The following is a 22,096-nucleotide window of genomic DNA, read 5'->3' as shown; positions in this document are numbered from 1 at the left end:
TTATATAGTATGGAAGATAGTTTGTTTTATCAGATTTTATCATTTTAAATGCCACTGAATTTATCACTTAATTTTTTTATTACGAAAAAACATGCTTGACTTATTTTTATTATGAATTTTATTTGCTGAAATTAAAAAATATATATACTTTTTTTTTTAATCACCTTTTAAATATTCTGCACAAATAATTTCAAGCCCTTAACTTCAACAGTCAAAATTCAGAGTGCAAAATTCGCAGTGGAAAAAAAACTTTTTGCCTTGGCATTTTGGATCTTTGTTGTGAAGTTTTCCACTGTGAATTTTGTTGAACTGTTGAATTTGAGGGCTTTAAAATTTTTCTGCAGAATATTTGAAAAGGTAATTTTTTTTTCATTCTGAATTTGAAACGTATTGAAAAAGTATACTTAAAATTTCAGCAACTCAAATTCAGAATAAAAATAATTCATCTTTTCCCCAGAGGGAAACAATTCAGCAGCATTTAAAATTTTAAAAATCTGATGAAACAAACCATCTTCCATATTAGGCAACACAAATTTTTTTGTATCTAGGTTATATTTCCTCATCAAAAACATACATGGAGTTTTGTTTCACTGATGTTTTAAACACAAACCCTGCATAGTTTTTTCAGACTCGAAACACTGTTCCACCTTGTGATGTCATGTGATCGAGGAAGTGCTCCACTGTGATTTGAAACTCCATACACCTTCACTAGAATAATTTGGATGATCTCAGTCCTGGAATATCCAACGTCTACTCCGCAAAAGGTAAAAAGGAGCTGTTAACGCGATAACTACAGCTTCTAGAAATCATTTTTTGTAATATACCAGGGTGTCCCCAGGTTTGACTACCCCAAATTTATGACTTTTTAAAGACCTTTTTAAGACCACTTAAATGAAAATTAACATCTCACCCATTATGTGAGCAATAAAAACACCAGATTCAATTCTCATGACTATTACTCACTGTTTTAAATAAAAAATACTGTCATTATAAAATCTCATTCAGAACTCATTTATAGTAGTATGCATGGCTTGTAAAATGGCCAAAAAAAAACCCAAAACACATTTATAACAATCTAATAAGACAAACTAAGTACTGTGTGCGCACTCCAAATGATTTCACTTTTTTTTTTTAAACTCCCTCCATTTAACATTGCACTGCAGCCCGGTTGAGTAAACAAAAAAAAAAAAAAAAGTCAAATGAAATTTTAAAGACCTTTGTGACTTTTTAGGAACATGAAATTTAAGACATTTTTAAGACTTTTAAGACCCCACGGCTGCTCTGAATACACAGTACTCCCAAGTCTCCCCTAGACTAATTTAAAAAAAAAAAGATCCATACACATTGAGGCATTTATAACAGTTTATTACAGAACATTTCAAAAACATGTGATTGAATACAGACCACTTTACCCATTACCTCTAATAGGCATGCTCCAAAAGTCAGTCTTCTACCCCTCGAAATCTCTGAAAACACTCATCTCATCGAAAGAGCAAATCACAAATATGTACAATGGAACCACCAGAATAAAACCAAATTGACCTTTTTTTGTATCGAGCAAACCCCCCGTTTCAAAACAAAATCCTGTCCTCACCCAACTTTCTACAGAATTGGTTCAGAAACGAGTCGATTCAAGCATAGAGACAAGGAGCACATTTCTATTATTTCATTTCTATGCAATCATTTCAAGTTCATTTGCTTGTTTCGGTTTTACCTTGTTTTGATGACAGACTTCTTTTGGGAGGGGGAGGGGGGCAAACTACGACTTTCTAGCACCTAATCTCTCCATCCTCCGCCAACGCTGTGAGCGAGAAGTGAAGCCATTTCAATCATTTGCACTTAGTATAATGTTACGGGCAAAAGAATCAAATAAAAATACCAATAGAAATACACATGAGCTAAGGTTCGAACTACCTTGGCATGCATTTCAAATTGTATACAGTCATTGTCAAGGTTTACCAGCAAGAAGATATATTATGTTCAAAAAAATACAAGTTTCAGTGAAAGTTTTGATTTGTTATGTAAAAAAAAACAGCTCATGCATCATTCAAAGCATTTGGGCCTATGATAATAATAATAATGAAGAATTGTATTGCAATTTCTAGACAAGGCGTTATAATTAAGAGAGACACAGGTAAGCTTTTGTGGCATTGTAAAAAATAACATTTGCTTTGCTCATTTTTCCGAGTTCGCTTACCTGCGCTTTTGCGGCAGAACCTAAGAGGCAAGGATCTGGGATGGAAACTGCAAAAATCAACTGGATGCCATCAATAACATGACAGATTCAACAAAAAAAATACCGACAACCTAAAAGAGCAGTGCTTTTTTTTTTTTTTTTTCAAAACATTTCAATCGTGGAGAAGGTCATTTGGGCTTGAGATCCACTAACAAAAGCTGACAACATGTGTAAATATATAAACCTATGCATGCTATACTTTGGGTTAAGAGGCAGTTCAGCTTTGCAAGAACATAAAATTCAACGGCACTTTTCAAACAAAACATTTCATCTTGGAGCAATTCCCACCAACATTCAAAATCTCAATTCAAACTTCATATCATCCAACATAATTCTAAGCAACATATGGGCATGTATTAAGAGAGAAAACTAAGAAACAGGTCAAAAAGTTCAACAATTTTGACACAACTACAGCCAATCCTGGACGTTAATACTTACCCAGGACAAAGGGAAATAGCAATTTGACAAAAATAGATACTTTTGCAAATTGTAAAGCATTGGAAAAGGCAGGTTCTTTCAACATACATCACAGTGGTGTACTTACTCAATGGGAGCGCTCAACTCGGGTGAAGACTGCCCCAACGGCCCTACAGATCTACACAAGCCTTTGCATTGGACAGAACTAACAATCGAAAAAGCAAAAAAAATACGACTTTTGCAGAGTTCAAATATTCAGAAAACATTTGTCAGAACAAATGAAGTCAAGAGACAAAAAGTTCAATGCATTGGATACAGTGGTACTTTTTACCTCACTGTCCTGCAAGGAGGAAAACAGCAAAAAAATATGTACGTATGTAGAGAGCAACTACGATTTAACATTTCATCGACTTTCATTCAACTTTCAGGAAAAAATACAACTTGCTTACCGCTTTTGTCTACACTGCGCTGTGGAGGAGAAGTCTTACAATGCAAAAACAGCCCTCGATTTGCAAGAACCAAGCAATGACAGTATTAAGAAGCCACACGTAGTCATAAATATACTCATATTCTACAAGCTTCTAATACTAAATATCAAGACAATTTGTAAGCGTGAACCATTTTAAATAGTTTTATAGACAGTTGGAGAGACAGGACGGTACAAGTTTCAACATTTAATAATAATAACTTCCCCATTTCAAATTAAAAAAATACAGAAATGCTTTTTGAACCGTGAATATTTCAGATTTAACTTACCGACACAGGTTTTAGTTTTGTTTTATTGCAAAAACACAACAGGTATTTTTAAAACTGAGATGATTTTTACATGGTAAGAAATGACTACAAACATTTTGATACAAGCTGGAATGACCGTAAATGTATAATAGTTTTTACCCCACTAAAAACAAAGGATTTACAAGGAGAAAAAAGCAAAAAAAACAAAAATATAGGACTATATAAAGGACGTTGGCTGGTTCACCTCTGTTAAATAAACCAAGGACCAAGTTAAGATCTTCATCAAGTCGTCAGCATCCACAACAAACAATCACATAGGATTTTGTTTCGACACATTGACGCAAATATGCACTTATGTCCACTTCACATTACTGGCCCTGTGCAGAGGAAATACATAGAAAAAAATACATGGCATGTTAACAGCAGAAACAGAGCGACTCCCAAATTATAAAAGCTGTTTGGGGACAAAAGAATGGTTAGCTCTGAAGATAAGTCACCGCCGACCTGTAAAAACCTGCGGAGGAAGCGGTTAAAGGTACAATGTGGGAGCTGTGGTGCATGCTGGGTAAAGGGGGCGTGGTGGTAGGGGGCAGAGGGCGGGGTCAGGTGTGTGATGGAGGTACCTGAGGGGCTTGTGGAGCTTGGGGGTTGCCCGAGCCGTAGTACGCCGCCTGTTGTCGGTAGTACTCGGCCCACGCGGCGCTATAGTCGGGCTGGCCACCGGGGGCAGCAGCGGGGGCGGCTGCAGCAGCTGCCTGAGGGGCTGCCTGACCTGAGGGACCAAGAGAGAAGAAGGGAGTGTGAGAAGACCGATACCTCACCACAAGTCGGGGTTTTGAGCTTTGGAGATGCAGACAGATTACCGTATTTTTTGGACTATAAGTCACACTTTTTTCATGGTTTGGGTGTTTCCTGCGACTTATACTCTGGTGCGACTTATATATTAAAATTTTCACACCGACAGCCACGAGAGGCTCTAGTCTTGTGTGTCATTATCTGCTACTCCTATTACTCCTGTACCACTGTCACTTCTCTCTACTGCGCATGTCTCCTGCAGAAAGACATAAATGCCCCCAAAAAGAAAATCAGATTTTGCACATTACAAGCTGCAAGTAGTGAAATATGCAGCTGAAAACGGTAATCGAGCAGCAGAAAGAAAGTGTGGAGTGAATGAAAAACTTGTGACAACTGGGAGGATGCAACATGCAACTTTCCTGAAGTCACTGGATGAATGGACAAAGCCTGGACTTCAGTGACACCAAAACCATCCTGTCTGGATTCAGAAAGGCCGGAATAATTCTAACCGGATCTAATGCTGAGTCTGACGACAGCTACACAGAAGAGGAAGTTGTGCTCCGTTTACCTCCGGAGGTCGTGGAGTTGCTCAGTGACGAGGATGAAGAATTCAATCGATTTTTCTTCTCTGTTCTATTGTCTTTACTATAACTTGCCTGTGACTTCTATTTTTTTCTTCATTACGCTTTTCTTGGCTGGTGCAGCATAGTCCAAAAAATACGATAATAATAAAGGATTACTCAAACACGGATGAATTAATTATAACATGGATGAGGTTCACAACAATCCATTTTGTGTAATGTAGGATCTTTAATGTGAGAAGGGGAACGAACCCACCACAGCGAACTCAGTGTGGCAGATCAGAAACCTTCTGGTTTTCTTTTGGGCGGCTGAGTGTGCAGCTCCTCTACAGCAGAGGGCGCCAAGTTAATACAGCCTCCCTTACACAATAGTACATGGACCTATGTGGTCGTTCTATAGACCGTACATGTGGGTGGAAATAGCCAATTCGATAGCTCGCCGCTGTGTGCCAAATAGGAAGTGCTTCAGGAGGCTTTTCCAGCTCCTTCTGACTCTGGCTCCAATTGACTTACATCTTACATCTTGTCCTGCCCTTCTCTCTGCAGTGAGCCTCGTCATTTTGGTCTTAAAATATTCGTATTAACCCGCCTTGCATGATTCTACATTTTTTCTTCGCCATTTTGTCTGTCAAACAAAATCCTATTCATAACAGAACCTGGCTCCTGATTCGCTCCTGTAACTGAACATCGCGAGCCTCATTTGAGTGGCGCTGAACGCTATGGGTCCACTTAGTCCACTTCTTTTTATACAGTCTGTAGGTGGTCCGATATTATTCCTCCCTTACTTTGGTTGTACCGTATTTTACGGACGATTAGGCGCTCTGGATTATAAGACGCACTGTCATTAAATGGTTTATTTTCAAACTTTTTTCACAAATAAACCACACTGGACTTTAAGCGAAACACAACAGTTAGATGGGTCAGTGGGACTTTGTTTGGCCCGTTCACGGTGACTCTGGGCTTTATTCAATTGTGGCGTGTAGGGAGGGTGCTGTCTGGGACCGCTGGATTGGTCGCGATGAATCAATTGTTCAGTTGTGACTCAGATTGGCACATTGGACTCGCTTTTTCGGTTCGTTCCTCTGTTCCGTTCCTCGTCGGTGTGGAGTGATGAGTGTGTCTGTGGGTGCTTTTGCCGTCTGCTCCATGTGTGTTTGCGTGCGCTGCGGCTTTGTAGTTTACTGAAGTCGTGCTGGGACACCCGAGTGGGGCGCTCTGGATTGCGGGGGGCGCGGTCGTTTTGTGATGGGGTTAGAGGCTTAAGAGTGCGGTTAATCGCCCGGAAAATACGGTAATTGTTGATTAGCTGAACATAACGGAACACTACAATGACATTTAGATGAAGAAAACTAGACCATTTTCTCATTTTTCCTAGATTTTGTCAGACATTCTACCGCAAACAGATCCAGCCGGAAGTTGTCATCGCATGTTTCTAAATGTTTTCTCAAACGACGATGTAATAGAGCCAATAGTACACGGACCTATGTAGTGGTCCAATGTTATTCCTCACTTATTTTATCAATCAATCAACCAATCAAACTTTATTTATAAAGCGCTTTTCATACAAAAACGTAACACAAAGTGCTTTACAGTGATTAAAAACAATCCCGCATTTCCATCCACCCACCCACTTATCCAACCCCACACCTGCCCAACTCCACACAACCAAACAACCCAGACACGCACACCCACTCGCACTCGCACTCGCACACCCACACCCACACCCCCTAAGATAGTAAAATACATAAAATCCCCTATAGTAAAATGTGAGGCTGAATACAGGCGAACCAGTTGAGAAAGCACCATCAGAGGAGCCGTCTACATCAGGAGCAGAGAGTCGTCCATCACCACCAAGGAACCACCACAGGGTCCAGGGGAGAGATGAAGCCCAAGCACCAACTCTCCACCAGGAGCCCACAGGACAGAACCCGGCAGCCACAGCCGACCTCCGCTCCCGATGCAGAGGGCTCCTACAGAGGAAACACTGGAAATCCTAAAAAATATGCCTAAAATAAATAAATATACTAAAATGTGTACAATAGAAACAGGTAAAAGTATAAGAATTTAATCAAAAGCTAAGCTAAAAAGGTGGGTCTTGAGCCTGCTCTTAAAAACATGAACGTTCTCTGCAGCCCTGAGCTCCTCCGGCAGGCAGTTCCATAGACGGGGGCCATAATACTGAAAAGACGCCTCCTCTCTGTGAGTGTGTGTCCTGACTTTGGGAATGAGCAGGAGCCTGCTGCCGGAGGAGCGCAGGGTCCGCGAGGGTTCGTAGTATGCATTCTGAGCATCCCAATTATTCACCGCGACAGTAAAGCCAATAAAAACTAGGACACTAATGGGCCCTTAATGATAATGGGACAATATAAAGCTTTCTAATTAGATGCTATTGACTTATTTTGACCTCAAGGGCTCCATGTACAGTATCTGCACCGAGGCGAGAGAGATTTAGCTCAAGTACATGCAGTAAAAATCAGGCACAGGCAATTCAACGCCATTAGAGGTGATTTGAATACAAACCTTGCTTTTTATAGTACTCCTCCCAGGCCTTTGTGTAGTCCTGTGGCGGCTGATTCTGTTGACCTGAGACAAAAAAGGGCATTAGATTCAAACGACAAAACTCGATTCACCTAAACATTGAACATTAACAGGTACAACATGACAGACATAAATTTGGATTATGTACAATTGCACTCAACAGCAGTTCAGCAATGGAGCTCACTGTTTTGGGTGGAATCAATTCAGACATGTATTCTTTTCCTAAACTAACTTTGATCGTGTTAAACCCCGAGAATCTTGTTTGTTTAGTTATGAAAGAGGAGCATCTAAACAGCAGGTGGCGCCAGGGGCTGTTGAGACTGCGTGTTAATACAAAGACATTAAAACTACAGGATATACCCATTTTCTTGTAATATTCCTCCCAGGCCTTGGTGTAATCTGTCTGTCCGCCCTGAGCTGCGCCCTGAGGGTCACCTGTTAAAAAACACTTGTCATTAGTCACTGCTCCACTTTGTCCTCCTCCTCCTCTTCCTCCTCTTCTCCAAGTCTTCAGCTGCAGCCGTGATGGAAAAATACCCCAAAAAACTACCAAGAAACCCAGTCTAAACAGCATGAAGCCAACTCACATACAGGTCTGTGCTAGTCTAATGCCTCCCTGATATCACTGCTACATTAGGTTCTGTCTGTACGGGGCAGAGGGCAGGGTTACCTTGGCCATTGGTTTGGGAGGTGCCTGGAGCTCCGGAGGTGGGCGGGGCCTGAGGCTGCTGTCCGTACTGAGCGTAATACGCCGCCCAGGCCGCAGCGTTGGCGTCGGCCGCTGCTTTATCTGAGACGGGACACAAAGAGGGTTTAAGTGGAGATAAAAAGTGGTTAAAGAGACCATATGACATTTTCTGATCTATGTTATGTGGTTTCCTCCAGTATATTTAGGCTAAATTCTCTCCAACAGAAAACACTCTATTCCAACTTGTGATGTCGTGTGGTGACACAAGACGTGCTGTGTTTTTAAACTCCATACACAGGGTTCCCACTGACAAAATTTCAAAACTTTTCCGTGACCTAAAGTGAATTTTCCATGACGTGTAAAACTGATCAGACTTTTAGGTCTAAATATGAAATGTAAACCCTTTCCACTCACCTTATGGTTTGGTATTAATAGTTTTTTAACATTCAAAATACTGTCAGTGCATTTATAGTAGTCTCTTTTAAACAAAAGGTACATATGTTTGGAAATAATAACAGTCTAACGATAAAAGAACGCTGTAGCTGCATGAAAGAGATACTAAAATTCCATGACTTTTCCACGATTTCCATGACCATGACCACCTTCACTAGAGTCAACTGGAGGATTTCAGCGCTGGAAATGCTACTCTACGAAAAAATTTTGCGATTAAAAACTACTACTTCATGACATGACGGGGCAGAACAGAGCACTTTGAGCTTTGGAGATGTAGACCGACTGATTAAGAATTACAGAAAAATGTTTAAATGAAACAAAACTCCAGGCATAATATTGTTATCTCCTCAAAAACAACACTGCTTAAAGCTCACAAGAGTCAATATTGTGTAATTAAAGACCTTTAATATGGCAATTGTTTGGGAGATATCGCCTTATAATTAGATGAAGTACTTGATATTCTAACTTTGCATAAAAACGACCTTTAAAAAACATCTCTGGTAATCTAATATAAGATGGTTGTGTTTTAAAGTTATATTTGTGCCATACCAAAATTCCATGACTTTTCCAGGATTTCCATGACCGTGGGAACCCTGAATTTATACATTGTGTGGAGCTCAGTTACTATTTTTCCACTTAGATTTGATAAAATCTATATAGACAAATGTTTGAAAGCTTGTATGGGACTAATCATTTATGTGGTAACCCAAGATTTACAAAGATTTTCAGAAAGATTTAAATAAAAGTTAATAAAATGAACTGAAAACAACCCTGTTCTGGACATCAAGTTGCACAAATGTCTAACATGAACATAACCTATCGACATATTGAGGCAGGTCTCAGATTGAATGGGGGTTTGTGTGTTATCCATCAGTCTTCAGCGTGGTGCATGAATTTTCATCATTGACCTTTTTTTCCTCAATAATTTCCCTTTTGGCACATACGGCAGGGTGTCATGGTTTTAAGTAAAATTATAAACTTCACAAAACTAGACAAGATCTTTAATAAAATCTAAAAAGGGCCCATATTATATCTACAGCAATCTAATACAAGATGGTTTTGTTTTAAAGTTATATTTGTGCCATTTAGGGGTTAATTGTGTGGTCTAGTCACATTTTATACTAGACTTGAACCAAAATAACGACATTTGCAGGCACTTTTTAGCACATTTTTGATGCATTGTTACAGTTAAGTCTGAATATAGTTGGAGAGGATGCAAACAAAAAAAGTCAATATTGATACTTTGTAGTGAAATTACACAGGGGGGGTTTGAGGACTCAAGAAAAAAACTGATTTAAACAACACATGTTCATGGTTCTGTTTGCTCTGTCTGAGGCTTTGTTGAACTTAAATCTGAGCCACACCCCAGGGAATGCAAAATATCAATAGCACGCCCAAAATTGCTAGTAAAATGAGTTATAAATGCACTTATAAGGTGCTATGAAACCAGGATGATGAACTCACTTGGATCAGGCTGCCCTTGCTGCCAGTGTGGGTAACCATTGCCCCATCCCTGAGGCTGGTATGGAGCGCCAGGAGGACCACTGATGGGAGAAGAAGAGATTAGATTTGACATTTCATAATTGGATTCTGTTCAAAGTTCATATTTTACACGTGTCCCGAAGAATTGACAAAAAGACTGAAATATGAACTATTAAACAAATACAAGAATCACATTTGAGAACATGTTTGTACAAATCTAAACTACAGGATTAGCAGCTCCCAGCCCACTTCAACTTGAAACTAAAAATAACTGTCTAAAGCTAAAGAAGAGTCACAACTAGGGATGTAACGATATCCAAATCTCACAGTATGATATTATCACAATATGCATCTCATGGTACGATATTTATTACGATATTTTGAAGAGGCTGAGATAATTGTAGATAGGACACTTTTTTGCTTTTAAAATACCTTGACAAGATTTTGGTGTGAATTATTTCTGTCATAATCCCAAGAATTCAAATAAAAAACATCTCTTTATGTTGTCTGCACTGAAATGAATCATGGGATATGTAGTTCCTGATGTTTATAAGCTGTTACTACTATAAAACCATGCATTTAAGCAAAGGAACTTGTGATTCGATATATTGTGACAGTCCACGATATTATTGTGAGACTTTTGACGATACCACGATATTTTGGATTTTGTTACATCCCTAGTCACAAAACTACAGTCCCTCGTGCAGTGCAGTACTCACTGAGGCCCGGGCGGTCCCTGGTTGTATGGTCCAGGGTTGTAGGGTCCCATGGGCGCTCCGGGAGGGCCGGGGGGTCCTGGGGGGCCGTGTGGACCAGGTGGGCCTCCCATGGGATTCACTGGACCCTGGACACGAGAACAAGAAGAGGATAAGTGACTGATAATCTCGATTTATACACAGTAGTTGTAATAGGAGAGCAGTTTTTTGGTCTCAGTAGATTGTGGTTGAGGTTATCGATCAGTCTTCAGTGTGGTGCATGAGTTCTCATCATAGACCAAGTTAAGATGTGGATTTTATAATTTGTATTTGCGGCAATTTTATATTTAATGGCCAAATAACCGCAGCCTTTGTTGTCTTGACTGTACTTTTGTTCAAATACAATACAGACATTGAATGGCTGAATAAAAACAAAATACTCAAGTTGGCGTAATTTCTTGAAGTAACAGTGCTCTCGAGTAAATGTTTTTGTTATTGTGAATAATTTGTGTTTCTTGCACCTCTTTATGTAAGATTTAGTTTCTCATTTTGTGTCCATCCTTTGAAAATACCAGATTTTGTACTTTAATGTTTTGTGCTTCAAATTATAAACCAGATGTTATGTCCTGACAGTTGCGCTTCAAGTTACTCTCACATGAAGAAACATTTTTGGACTAATCTACATTATTAAAACACACTAAACGTAGTGAAATAAGTGTTAAGTTGTTACCCCGATCTTCTCCTCGACCAGCTGCCGGGCGTAGTCGATCTGTTGGGGCGATCCTCGGATGGTGAACAGTTTGACGTTGGGGTCGGAGTTTGGGGGCGGGTTTCTCTGCAGCTCCAGTCTGGCTCCTGACTGTTGGCTGATGCCTTTGATCGTCTCTCCACCTGCACAAAAAGAATTACCAATAAGGTTGATTCATGGTTTGGTCTCGGTCAAATGTGTAATTCTTGAGCTTCAATCTCGGTTTAAATTTTACATTGATGGGGGTTGTTAAGGGCTAAAGGCAAATTAACAACTTGTAGGCTCCAGCTTTGATATTTTGCAGATATAAAGGCAACTAAATAGTAAAAAATTTATAATTAATCATTTACAGGGTTCCGACTTTTTTTCACTGTTAAAATTTCAAAATGACTTGACTTTTTCATGACCTAAAGTGAATTTTCCATGACTTTACAGCACCTATATGTGTAGAATTGATCAGACTTTTAGGGCTAAATATGAAATGTTAACCCTTTCCATTCACCATTCATGGTTTGGGATTATAGTTTTTTTAACATTCAAAATACTGTCAGTGCATTTATTGTTGTCTCTTTTAAACAAAACGGGCATACGTTCAGAAATAATGCCACGACTTTCCCAGGATTTCCATAACCGTGGGAACCCTGAATTTATATATTGTATGGAGCTCACTGATGACTTTTCCACTTAGATTTGATAAAATCTTCATACAAAAAATGTTTGAAAGCTTGTATGGGACTAATCATTTATGTGGTAATCCAAGATTTTCAAAAAGATTTAAATAAAAGTTATTAAAATGGACTGCAAACAACTCTGTTCTGGGCACCAAATTGCAAAAATCTCCAACATGAACATAATCTATAGACATATTGAGGCAGGTCTCAGATTGAATTGTGGATAATGGGTTATACATCAGCCTTCAGCGTGGTGCATGATTTTTCATCATTGACCATTTGCCTCAATCATTTCCCTTATGGCGCACATGGCAGGGTGTCTGGGTTTAAGTAAAATGATAAACTTCCAAAAAAACTAGGCACTCTCCTTAATAAAATCTAAAAAGAGCTCATATTACATTGTTTTCTGACTATGTTATGTTGTTTCCTCATCACAAACGCACTGGAGTTGTGTTTTATAGACAGACTAACATGTCTTAAAGCTCATGAAAGTCAATTCTATATAATTCTGGACCTATATTTTTATGAGACGAGTAGTCCAACCTGCCGTATGCACTTTAAAACGATCTGGCCCACTGTATCCACGCACCTTTGCCGATAATCAGTCCGGTCTTCATGGTTGGTACCGTGAAGCTGAACTCTTGCAGTCCTCCGGGGGGGCCCATGTTCCAGTTGCCCTGCCCCCTCCCTCGGCCCCTGCCCCCGTGTCCCGGTGGTCCTCCCGCCTGGACGCTCCGGAGCAGGTCGGAAATGATCTCTGCCGCGTGTTGGGCCGCGTCGGGTGGGCCCATGATCTGTGCTATTCTGTCGGGGGTGCTGCCATCGTCTGGTCACAAGAGAAATAATAACAATACTTATTAAACAGTCGGCACAGTAGTAAAGAACAGGGTTTGTGTTATTGTAGAAATAGGTCTCAGATCAGATGGGTACGGGTTATCCATCAGTCTTCAGCGTGGTGCATGAGTTATCATCATAGACCCTGTATTCAAAGTCAGTTGCTAAAGGTACAAGTGTTGGCACAATACTAAAATTCAAACTATACTATGGAGTAAACTCAATACAGATTCTGTTGCCTTATATCTGTAATCCCTCAGCGGTCCAGGTAGGTTCCATAGTGGTCCATGGACTAGTCTGTGGTCCTGTACTTGTTCTGATACAGCTCAGTTTAGGTTTTTCAGTTTAAGGTTCATTTCTTTTTTTTTTTTTCTTTTTTTATTATTATTTTCTTTTTTTATTATTTTATTACTATTTACCATTACATTATTATTTACATTTTATTTATTATTTTTATTATTTTCTTTTACTTTATTATTTCTTTATATATATTTTTTGTTTTAAGGTTCATTTATTTTATTATTATATTCTTTTATTTTTTATTATTATTACTATTATTTTTATTTATTATTTTTTTATTATTAATTTTATTTATTTAATTTTTCCCAGTTTAAGGTTAATTTTTTTCAATTTAAGGTTCATTTCTGTCTTCTATTCTCTTGATACATGCTCAGATTTGGCAAAACTGTCTGCAGTACTAACATACCCTTGGACTAACAAGCTAATTTGCAACGCAGCCACTTTAACCATTAACACTTGGTCAATTAAATGGCAGCCAGTTCATTTAATGGTTGTGGAGGGTTTTGCAGGGGACAGTAGTAGTAGTGTTACATGTTGACTGGTTAATACTCTATTTTGGTTATTAAAATTAGTTTAAAAATATTAAGTATCTTAAATCTAAACCAAATTTTAATTTCATGGTGCAACTACATAGATGCCATTGCCTGTACATATACATTTAGTTTAGATCATTTACTATTGACAAATTATCTTAATATGACGCATGTATTTTTGTAGTTTGCCTGTACATTGTTGATACTGACCTGGTTTAAACTGGATCCTAACTCCTGTGTCGTTCTGGATTTTCTTGATCATTTCTCCATTTCTACCGATAACAATTCCAACTGCAAACCGCGGGACAGGGACCTACAGGATGATCAACATTTAGGAAAACTGCAATCTTTCATAATGTACGATATGAAAACACATTGTCCAAAACTCTTACATCTAAACTGTCTCCCCCTCCGCCGCCGCCTCCGCCCCGAGAGCCGTACTCTCCCCTCTGCTCCCTGAAGCCCTGGTCTCTGATCAGCTCCATCACCATTTCTTTGGCTTGCTGCAAATGACAAAAAAAAAAAAGTTAATTAAAAACTATTAAACTATAAACACGTTGACAATGGTAGGTTTCTATAGATGGCAATAAAATAAGTGAAAAATTAAGTCAATTTGGTAACATACATAAAACATGCATATTTAGGGTTGTAGAATTAATCGCAGTTCAATTGAAACAGAAATTTAAGTTTGCAATTAGCTAATAAAATTTTTGAAGCAACTATTTTCTTAATGGAGGAAAAAATGGGTAGCCTTGTTTAGACCTCAAAACTGTATAAAAAAATCAAAAGTGTACAGGATTTATACCGGATTAGTGTGCCTCAACGTCTAAAATGTGATCTGAAGCAAATCCTGGTTTAAAAACTGAACAGACATAGTATTGAGGCAGGTCTCAGATTAGATTGTGGTTCATGTTATCCATCAGTCTTCAGCGTGGTGCATGAATTATCATCATAGACCTCTCTTAATTCACAATTCCGTATTATTCTGCTTAGTGCGTGTCCAGCTGTACCACCATGTGACCACACAATTCACAATGTCCAATACATAAAGTGTATCAACTACAAGGTTTTCGAGCTTTTAAAATATAATTCCAATTCAAAATCAAGGCACAACAGTTTCATGAGGGCTTTGAAGCATTGTGCATTTACCTGGACTTTAAAAGGATCTCCAGAGATCCTAAGCGGTTTGTCTGCGCCTGTGTTCTGGGGACCATCTTGGATCATAACCATTTTGACTCCAGCTCGCTCCTAAGAAAAAAAAAAAAGTTATTAGTGCACGGTATAATTCCATATCTGGACAGGTACAGCTTTAATCCTTGATACTGTAGTGACTGTGTACAGCACTTAGGTCAACTTTGTCGTTTTTAAAAGTGCTTTGTAATTTGTCATATTTTTTGTCAACTACATATCTAAATGTTAACAAAAATTACTTTCAGACATTCAGGGTTCCCACTCTTTCACTGACAAAGTTTCAAAACTTTTCCATGACCTAAAATGATTTTTCCATGACTTTAGGGCACCTTACATGTGTAGAATTGATCAGACTTTTAGGGCTAAATATGAAATGTTAACCCTTTCCTCTCACCTTATGCTTATTACTTATGGTATTATAGTTTTTAACATTCAAAATCCTGTCAGTGCATTTACTGTTGTCTCTTTTAAACAAAAGGCGCATACATTCAGAAATAATCATAATAGCCGAATGATAACAGAACGCTATAGTTACATGAAAGATATATTAAAATTTCACATTTCAATTTCCATGTCTTTTCCAGGATTTCCAAGAACGCAGGACATTGCACGGGCTTTTTACTTTCCCATGTTATTGTTAAACGCCAAACTGTGAAACATTTGAGGCAGAAATGGCAGTTGGCAAACGTTCCTCCACCAGAAAAGTTACACAAGAGTTAAGCAGTGTCAAAGATGCACCAAGAAGTTGAATCAGTATGAGAATATACTTGGGGTGGGCGATACAGCAGTACAGTACAAAAAGATCAAACATGTAACTAATTATTATATTTCCAAGTAAAACACATTGTTATAAATTTTACAAACGTGAAAAGCTTATGTTTGATTGTCACTTTAGCTTAAGATAAATCTGTGGGCCTCGCTATAGGTTTAAAAACTCAGTATCGATATGGGCAAAAATCTTATTGAACACAGCAGCATGCCCAACACTGGATATCAGCTCAAACAAAACAAAAAAACACATTTCATATCAGCCCATCCCAACAATAAACACTAGCAGATCAATAAAAGACAGAATAAAGAACAAAATCCCTGCTCCCCACTGACCTGTAAGCTCTTGATGGTCTCCCCTCCTTTTCCGATCACGAGTCCAGCTTTAGACGCAGGGACCATAATCTCCTGCACGGACATGCCTGGACCGCCATCGTTATGGTGAAAGGACGGAGTGGGGCGACCCTTTTCTACGATCTCCTGTAGCAACCGCTTAGCTGCTCTGAAAGAGGAAAAAGGGAAGTGGGTTAATACGCAGCCATTTGGTGATTTCTGTAGAACTGAGATACAAAACAACACCGTTTTCTGTTCAATGTTATGTCTGTAATGTGTTGTGTCAATGTCCCTGGGCAGGTAACACAAAACAGATGGAAACTGGCATATTTACACAAACAAATCCTCATTAATTTGCACTGCCCCTATCAAACAAAAATAAACATGAGTGTAAATAGAGATAATAGTGGAAGGTTTGGGTTTAGGTGAAGCTTGGGTACAGTTTAGCAAGGCACTTCTCTCACCAGGCCAGTTTTTGGATCTGCATTTTGGAAATATATTCAGTTAGATTATGTGATTGTAGTAATGTACGAGTACCGTATTTTTCGGACTAAGTCGCACCTTTTTTCATGGTTTGGGTGGTCCTGCGACATGTATTAAAATGTTCACACTGACAGGGCGCTCTAGGTTTGTGTGTCAGTATCTGCTACTCCTGTTACTTCACCCTTTACTGCGCATGTCTCTTGCAGAAAGAGCCTCTGTCCTGTCTGTATCATGTCAGTCGATCGCACCATTACTTCTGTACCACTACATATTTCAAATTTAAAACAAACTTATAAAAACAACTGAGAAGACTGAACACAAATACCCCCAAAAAGTGGAACTGATGCAGAGTCTGACGACAACTACTTAGAAGAGGAAGCTGCACTCCGTTTACCTCTGGAGGTCGTGGAGTTGCTCAGAAGTGACAGGATGAAGAATTCAATGGATTTAGGTGATTTGGAGTGAGATGGAGAGCTTGTTAAACTTGTTCTGTTGTTTACGCTATAGTTATCTGAAGAACTGTTCATATGAGATGTTAACAGTCTGTTGGTGTTACTGTAGCTTGTTATTTCAAGATGAAATGTCAGTTCCTGGTCTCAGATTTTATAAAATAAATTTACCCCAAAAACTGTGACTTATACTCTGGAGCATATAGCCTGAAAAATGCATTAATCCTCTTTGCCGGTTTCCCTCCAGGGCAGCTATGACCACAGAGACATGGCAGCCATTTTGCACATTCAATCAGAAAGTGGGTCATCTCATTTCAAGCATGTTTCATAAAGTAGTCACAGAAGCGGGCAGGAGCCAGTTCTTCCTATCGATACACTGCACTTTCACTGGTAATTTTCACGTCACTTTCAAAGGTAAATTCACAAATATGGAACATGATTATTTCTTCCAGTAATTAAACCAATGTTACTTGTAGCTGTCCCTACCTGTAATAAAAAGTATTGGCATATGGAATGTTATATCATCTGAAAAAACAATAAATAATGTAACAAAATAAGGACAGAGTTTATTTCTTACTGGATAGAGTCTGGGGATCCTGTTAACGTCACTGACCTCTCTGGCATCCCCCCACTGTCTATAAAACACATAAAAACACAATTTAATGAACGCAAATACATAAAACTAAATATTATTACACAATAGCTATGCAACAAATGATGACCTACCAGGAGCTATCTGTATTTTACAACCGGACTCTTGCTGTATCCGTGAAATCTGTTCTCCTCCTCTTCCGATAACTGTAAATGTGAAAGTGTGTTAGTTCTGAATACAAGGATTTCAAAATAAAATGCTTTCTTTAGGTGCAAACTTACTGAAGCCAACCATCCCATCTGGAACTTTGATTTCTTCATTTGTCGCCCTGAAAGGAAAGGAACGAAAAATGGTTTAGTTAAAATTGGACACGGCCATTTCTTACACTATTGGTTGAAGAGATGTCAGATTTGTCTTTTTCTAACTTTTTATACAATCCACGTACCAAATAACTGAACTAGGGCTTCAGTCGACTATGATTTTTTTTTCCATTTTTGTTTTGTTCCAACATTCGAATAAAATTAAACATTTTAATCTTAGTCAACTAAAGACATGTCCTGCAGATAGATCATAACATGCCAAAAGCTCTCAAAACTATTCAATCTCTATATATTTGACCCAAATTGCACTCACAACAGTACATCTGCAGAAAAAATTACTAGGAAACAACCTCATAATATAATCATTAGGGGCGGGACGAGACGAGAAATGAGATTAGGTCTACAAGAACGAGATAAGATGTAATTTTAACACAACTGATATAAATAAAAATAAGTAAATGTTGTGATTCAGTTCATAATTTTGGCGTCAACATTTATGGTTTACTTTGTTTAATATTATACTATTTTTGATGTCAATATAGTACAGTTTTTTGGTACAACAGCATCAAGAAATTTAACTTGCCAGCACGTAACCCTTTTTTTGTTCAGTCCAAATGTAAAACCATGGGGGAACGATCACATGAGATAATTTTTCTCACGTGTGCATGATCTCGGAGTACGAGATCTTACCCCATTCCTAATAAAGACAGATTAATCTTGTAAATTGTGAGTTTAATCTGCCTTTTAACATACAAATACCCAAAACTACTAAATCTCCATATAACTCATTCTCTAATTTATAATCTCCTTACAATCTAAATAAAATCATCAGCCAATTTGTTCAAATTTTGGTCACCATCAAGCGATTAATGGACTAAATACCTCGAGCCTTGTAGTCAACAATGGTCGATAAAAGAAATACTGCAAACTAAACGTAATACCCACCTTCCAGGGCCACCCATTGCTGCCATGGCTGCAAAAGCTGAAAAAAATGATATCAAAAGTCACAATGCTTCACTTCCATAAGTAAAATCAATATAGCCAATTCAGAACAGTTTACTTACCGTCATTAGTTGCCACTTTCTTCGTCTCTGGTTGGTCTGAGAAGAAAAAAAAAAACCACACACCACAAATACAAGTAAGCACTTAATAAGTAACTCAGACGTCTAAGCTGCAATTCCAGAATGACAACCAAAGCCGTAAATAGCCGATAATAAATAAAAATGTAGTTTAGGTGTGGCTAGTCTGAATGTAATGTAATATTAAAAGTTGGCTATAGCACCGTTTTGTGAAAGAAACGGCACTGATAACTTAACTGATGCGTTCTTATTAGTTTACATGAAATCTTGACAGGCCAAAACTATTCTCTGAGCTTTTGCCGGCCTTTCGAAGTAATCAAATGAACCTACAACTTTTTAAAAATACTGCCATGATAGTAAACATGGCAATCCTGAAAGGCAATACACACCGTTAGTAAGCTTGCAGACCTATTTATGCAATTTATTAATGATTTCTAATGGTTTAAAATGATTGAAAAAACGCATGCATCAGTGTACATGCATTAAATAGAAAATCAAGTATGCAATATGATGATTTGCAATTAACAGTTGATGAAAAGATGGGTTAAGTCTATGCAGGCAGGTTAAACTAGCAGGATTGAAGCGATTTGAGCCACTGACCGGCACTGAGGATAGGCATTGGAAAATACCCACCAGCGTCCTCCAGGGGCCTTTTCTGCCCTCCGTAACCAAAGTCACTCGTGGGGCCTCCCGCTACACCATCTCCGCCAATCTTTGCTGCAATCTGGAACAAAAATACACAGGAACGTGAACCAATGTGGAATTTATTTATAGTTTGAACAAGACAGTGAGCCCAAAGTTATTTCGGTCCTGTGAACCCGCAGGTATAATTTAAAATGTCCCTCTAAAATTGCGTTTTGTCAGCATACAAAAGTTTCACACTTGATTTTTTTGGTACTATGGAATTGACTCAACACTCGATAAAAGATTATATCATCACAATTAAAATAAAAGAGGCAATTTTTTTTGTATAGAATGTAATTTTCAAACACAAAATAATAGTACTTTCTTTACGTTGCCATGAGATCTTACACTAGTTCTGATAAAGCTCAAAATTACTCTAAAACTGTTCAGGAAATGTGATTTTTTTCCCTTCTTCCGTATCAATACTTGCTCAGATGAATACATAGTTTCGATATTAATTTTAGCATGTGATTCATATTTGTTATATTATTAATAAAGATCAAAAGAAACAGAAAACGCACACCAAAATTCTGTAGAGGTGCAAATGCAAGGAGCAGCAGGACAAAAGTGAAAAAATGCATAGCACACTCAGATGGCCGATGTTCAAAAACTTTATTTTCAAAATGTTTTGGCAAAAAAAAAAAGCTTCAGACATTTTTCTTGCTTTGGACCACATTTTTCACTTGTATTATTAATAAAAATGTCAAAATGTTGGCGATTACTTTAGATTAAGAAAAAAAAAAAAAAAAACAGAGGCCTTTTAAGAAGAAAGATTTAGTAATTTCTGACGATGTTGACATGCCTGCTTGCTTGTGCATACTTGCCCAAAACCAGCAATTCATGCAATAAACAAATACCGACTCAAACCTTTAAGTTACACATGATTTTTTTCAGATTTGTCATTTCATTCACTAAAACAATCTCTATACACTGCTGGTTTTGCACGTTGCACTCTTCTGTCCACACCATTTTGCTTTTATGATTTTGCATTTACGGGGCAGCAGTAGCTCAGTCAGTAGACGATTTGTCCACTGATCCAAAAGTAAGTCGTTTGAATCCCGCTCTCGACATAAACATCATTGGGAAAGCGGTCAGATCCACCGACCCATAGGTTGGCTGGTGTGATTCCAGCTGCCACAGATGAATGCTGTCATTGTATCCTCGAGGAAGACAGTTGTCGTTATGTCCTCGAGGAAGACAGTTGTCGTTATGTCCTCGAGGAAGACAGTTGTCGTTGTGTCCTCGAGGAAGACAGTTGTCGTTGTGTCCTTGAGCAAGACACTTAACCCACCTCGCCCTCAGTGTCTGTATGAATGTGTGTGTGAACGTCTGAGCATTTCCTTGTTGAGCTGGAAAAGCACCGTATAAAAACGTGACCATTTACCAGGATTAGTCAAAATTATTTTATTTCTGAGTCTCACTACTAATTTAATGCACAACACGCCTTTAAATTCTGTCATAGTAAAAATTTTATCATTATTATTTTATGTTTTGTTGCCCCTTATTGCCAATTTAAAACATATTCCAAATTGGTGAAACGTGGTCATGAATGAATAAGGAAATTATAAAGTTGTCTTAAGTACACTGATGTAGAATCGTCTGATATGGGTTGCATTAGTTAATTTGACAAAGAAAACACGAATAGTTTAAGATAAATCACTTTTTATTCATACTTTTAGGGTTAAGCTTGTTGGGTTCGCGGCCTACTTTTCTGTCCGGAAGTCTGGAGCCAACAAAGAAACGCTTTAGTCCCACTGTGAAATAAATTATCCAGTCAATTTCTAAACGATCAATCAACTATTTCTTATTTTAAATCCTTTAATGAGCATTTCTTCATCGCGATCAGCCAGGTTTTGAGTTTTATAAAAGCATTAGTCATCATTTTTAGCCTTAGCTCGCCCAGATGTGATGCCGCAGCGTGGAAAACACCAAACCCGCGCGTAAAATGGCAACTCCGCGCGCAACTTTTCGCTTCATCGCAGGTTTAATTTCATCCGATCGCTTTTATTTATCGCGTTTACCTGTCGTGCTCGCTGAAGTGCGTCTTGGAAAGCGTCGTTCATTCCTCCAGCGGCGTTAGAGGACGGTGGAGCCACGCTGCTGTAGTCGGCCATAACTGCACTGCTCCAGCGCGGAGGAGGGACAAGATGGCGGATTTCACTCGGCATTCACGCCAACTCTCGCGAGACTTAGGGACACGACCAAAACAATGGACGCAAATGACCCCACTTTGGTAAATTAACATCATTAAAGTGACCAGATGTCCCTATTTACCCTATTTACAATCCCGATTTTGCACCAATTTGATACCTGCCAACAGTAAAGAGAGGAATAATGCAATAAAATACAGAAAAGCATGCTTAAAAATGACCAAAACGCAAAGAAAATGTGATGATACTGACTCACGGGTTAGTTGTGAATGTTCCTTTATTATTGCCCTTATTTCACAATTTTATTATTAATAACCACGCCAAACCAAGAGTGTCCCAGT

At 38.5% G+C, this 22,096-nt stretch overlaps 1 protein-coding gene across 6 annotated transcripts; it reads right to left on the bottom strand.

The window, feature by feature from the left end:
• Window positions 1-1,344: 1,344 nt before the first annotated feature.
• Window positions 1,345-21,746, bottom strand: fubp1 (far upstream element (FUSE) binding protein 1). 6 transcript variants are annotated; one of them, XM_055151558.1, is made up of 20 exons: window positions 21,627-21,746; window positions 19,522-19,645; window positions 18,907-18,942; window positions 18,788-18,824; window positions 17,804-17,850; window positions 17,657-17,728; window positions 17,508-17,565; window positions 16,002-16,167; window positions 14,856-14,954; window positions 14,099-14,209; window positions 13,917-14,019; window positions 12,629-12,865; window positions 11,351-11,511; window positions 10,645-10,769; window positions 9,908-9,987; window positions 7,973-8,092; window positions 7,663-7,737; window positions 7,285-7,347; window positions 4,012-4,160; window positions 1,345-3,765 (listed from the first exon to the last, which is right to left on the bottom strand). In XM_055151558.1, exons 1-20 carry the CDS (start codon window positions 21,717-21,719, stop codon window positions 3,757-3,759), a joined length of 1,965 nt encoding a protein of 654 aa, XP_055007533.1. In that variant the 5' UTR covers window positions 21,720-21,746; the 3' UTR covers window positions 1,345-3,756. The 6 variants fall into 6 exon arrangements, with proteins under 6 accessions (XP_055007533.1, XP_055007534.1, XP_055007535.1 ...); XM_055151559.1 differs by having other exon boundaries at window positions 19,555-19,645; XM_055151560.1 differs by lacking the exon at window positions 7,663-7,737.
• Window positions 21,747-22,096: the final 350 nt, after the last annotated feature.

Source organism: Boleophthalmus pectinirostris, unplaced genomic scaffold (assembly GCF_026225935.1).
Source record: "Boleophthalmus pectinirostris isolate CB_2022bp ecotype Guang Dong unplaced genomic scaffold, ASM2622593v1 HiC_scaffold_16, whole genome shotgun sequence".
NCBI lineage: Eukaryota > Metazoa > Chordata > Actinopteri > Gobiiformes > Gobiidae > Boleophthalmus > Boleophthalmus pectinirostris.
The sequence above is the reverse complement of the archived record's forward strand: the minus strand, read 5'-3'. Positions and strand labels throughout refer to the sequence as shown.

Bases quoted from the DNA above. Each gene is read 5' to 3' on its own strand.
- fubp1 (XM_055151558.1), bottom strand. From the start codon at position 21,719: ATGGCCGACTACAGCAGCGTGGCTCCACCGTCCTCTAACGCCGCTGGA. The intron at 14,020-14,098 runs GTAAGAGTTTTG...ATCATCCTGTAG, and splicing joins GAGGGGGAGACAGTTTAGAT to GTCCCTGTCCCGCGGTTTGC. The intron at 12,866-13,916 runs GTCAGTATCAAC...TCTTGTGACCAG, and splicing joins TAGGATCCAGTTTAAACCAG to ACGATGGCAGCACCCCCGAC.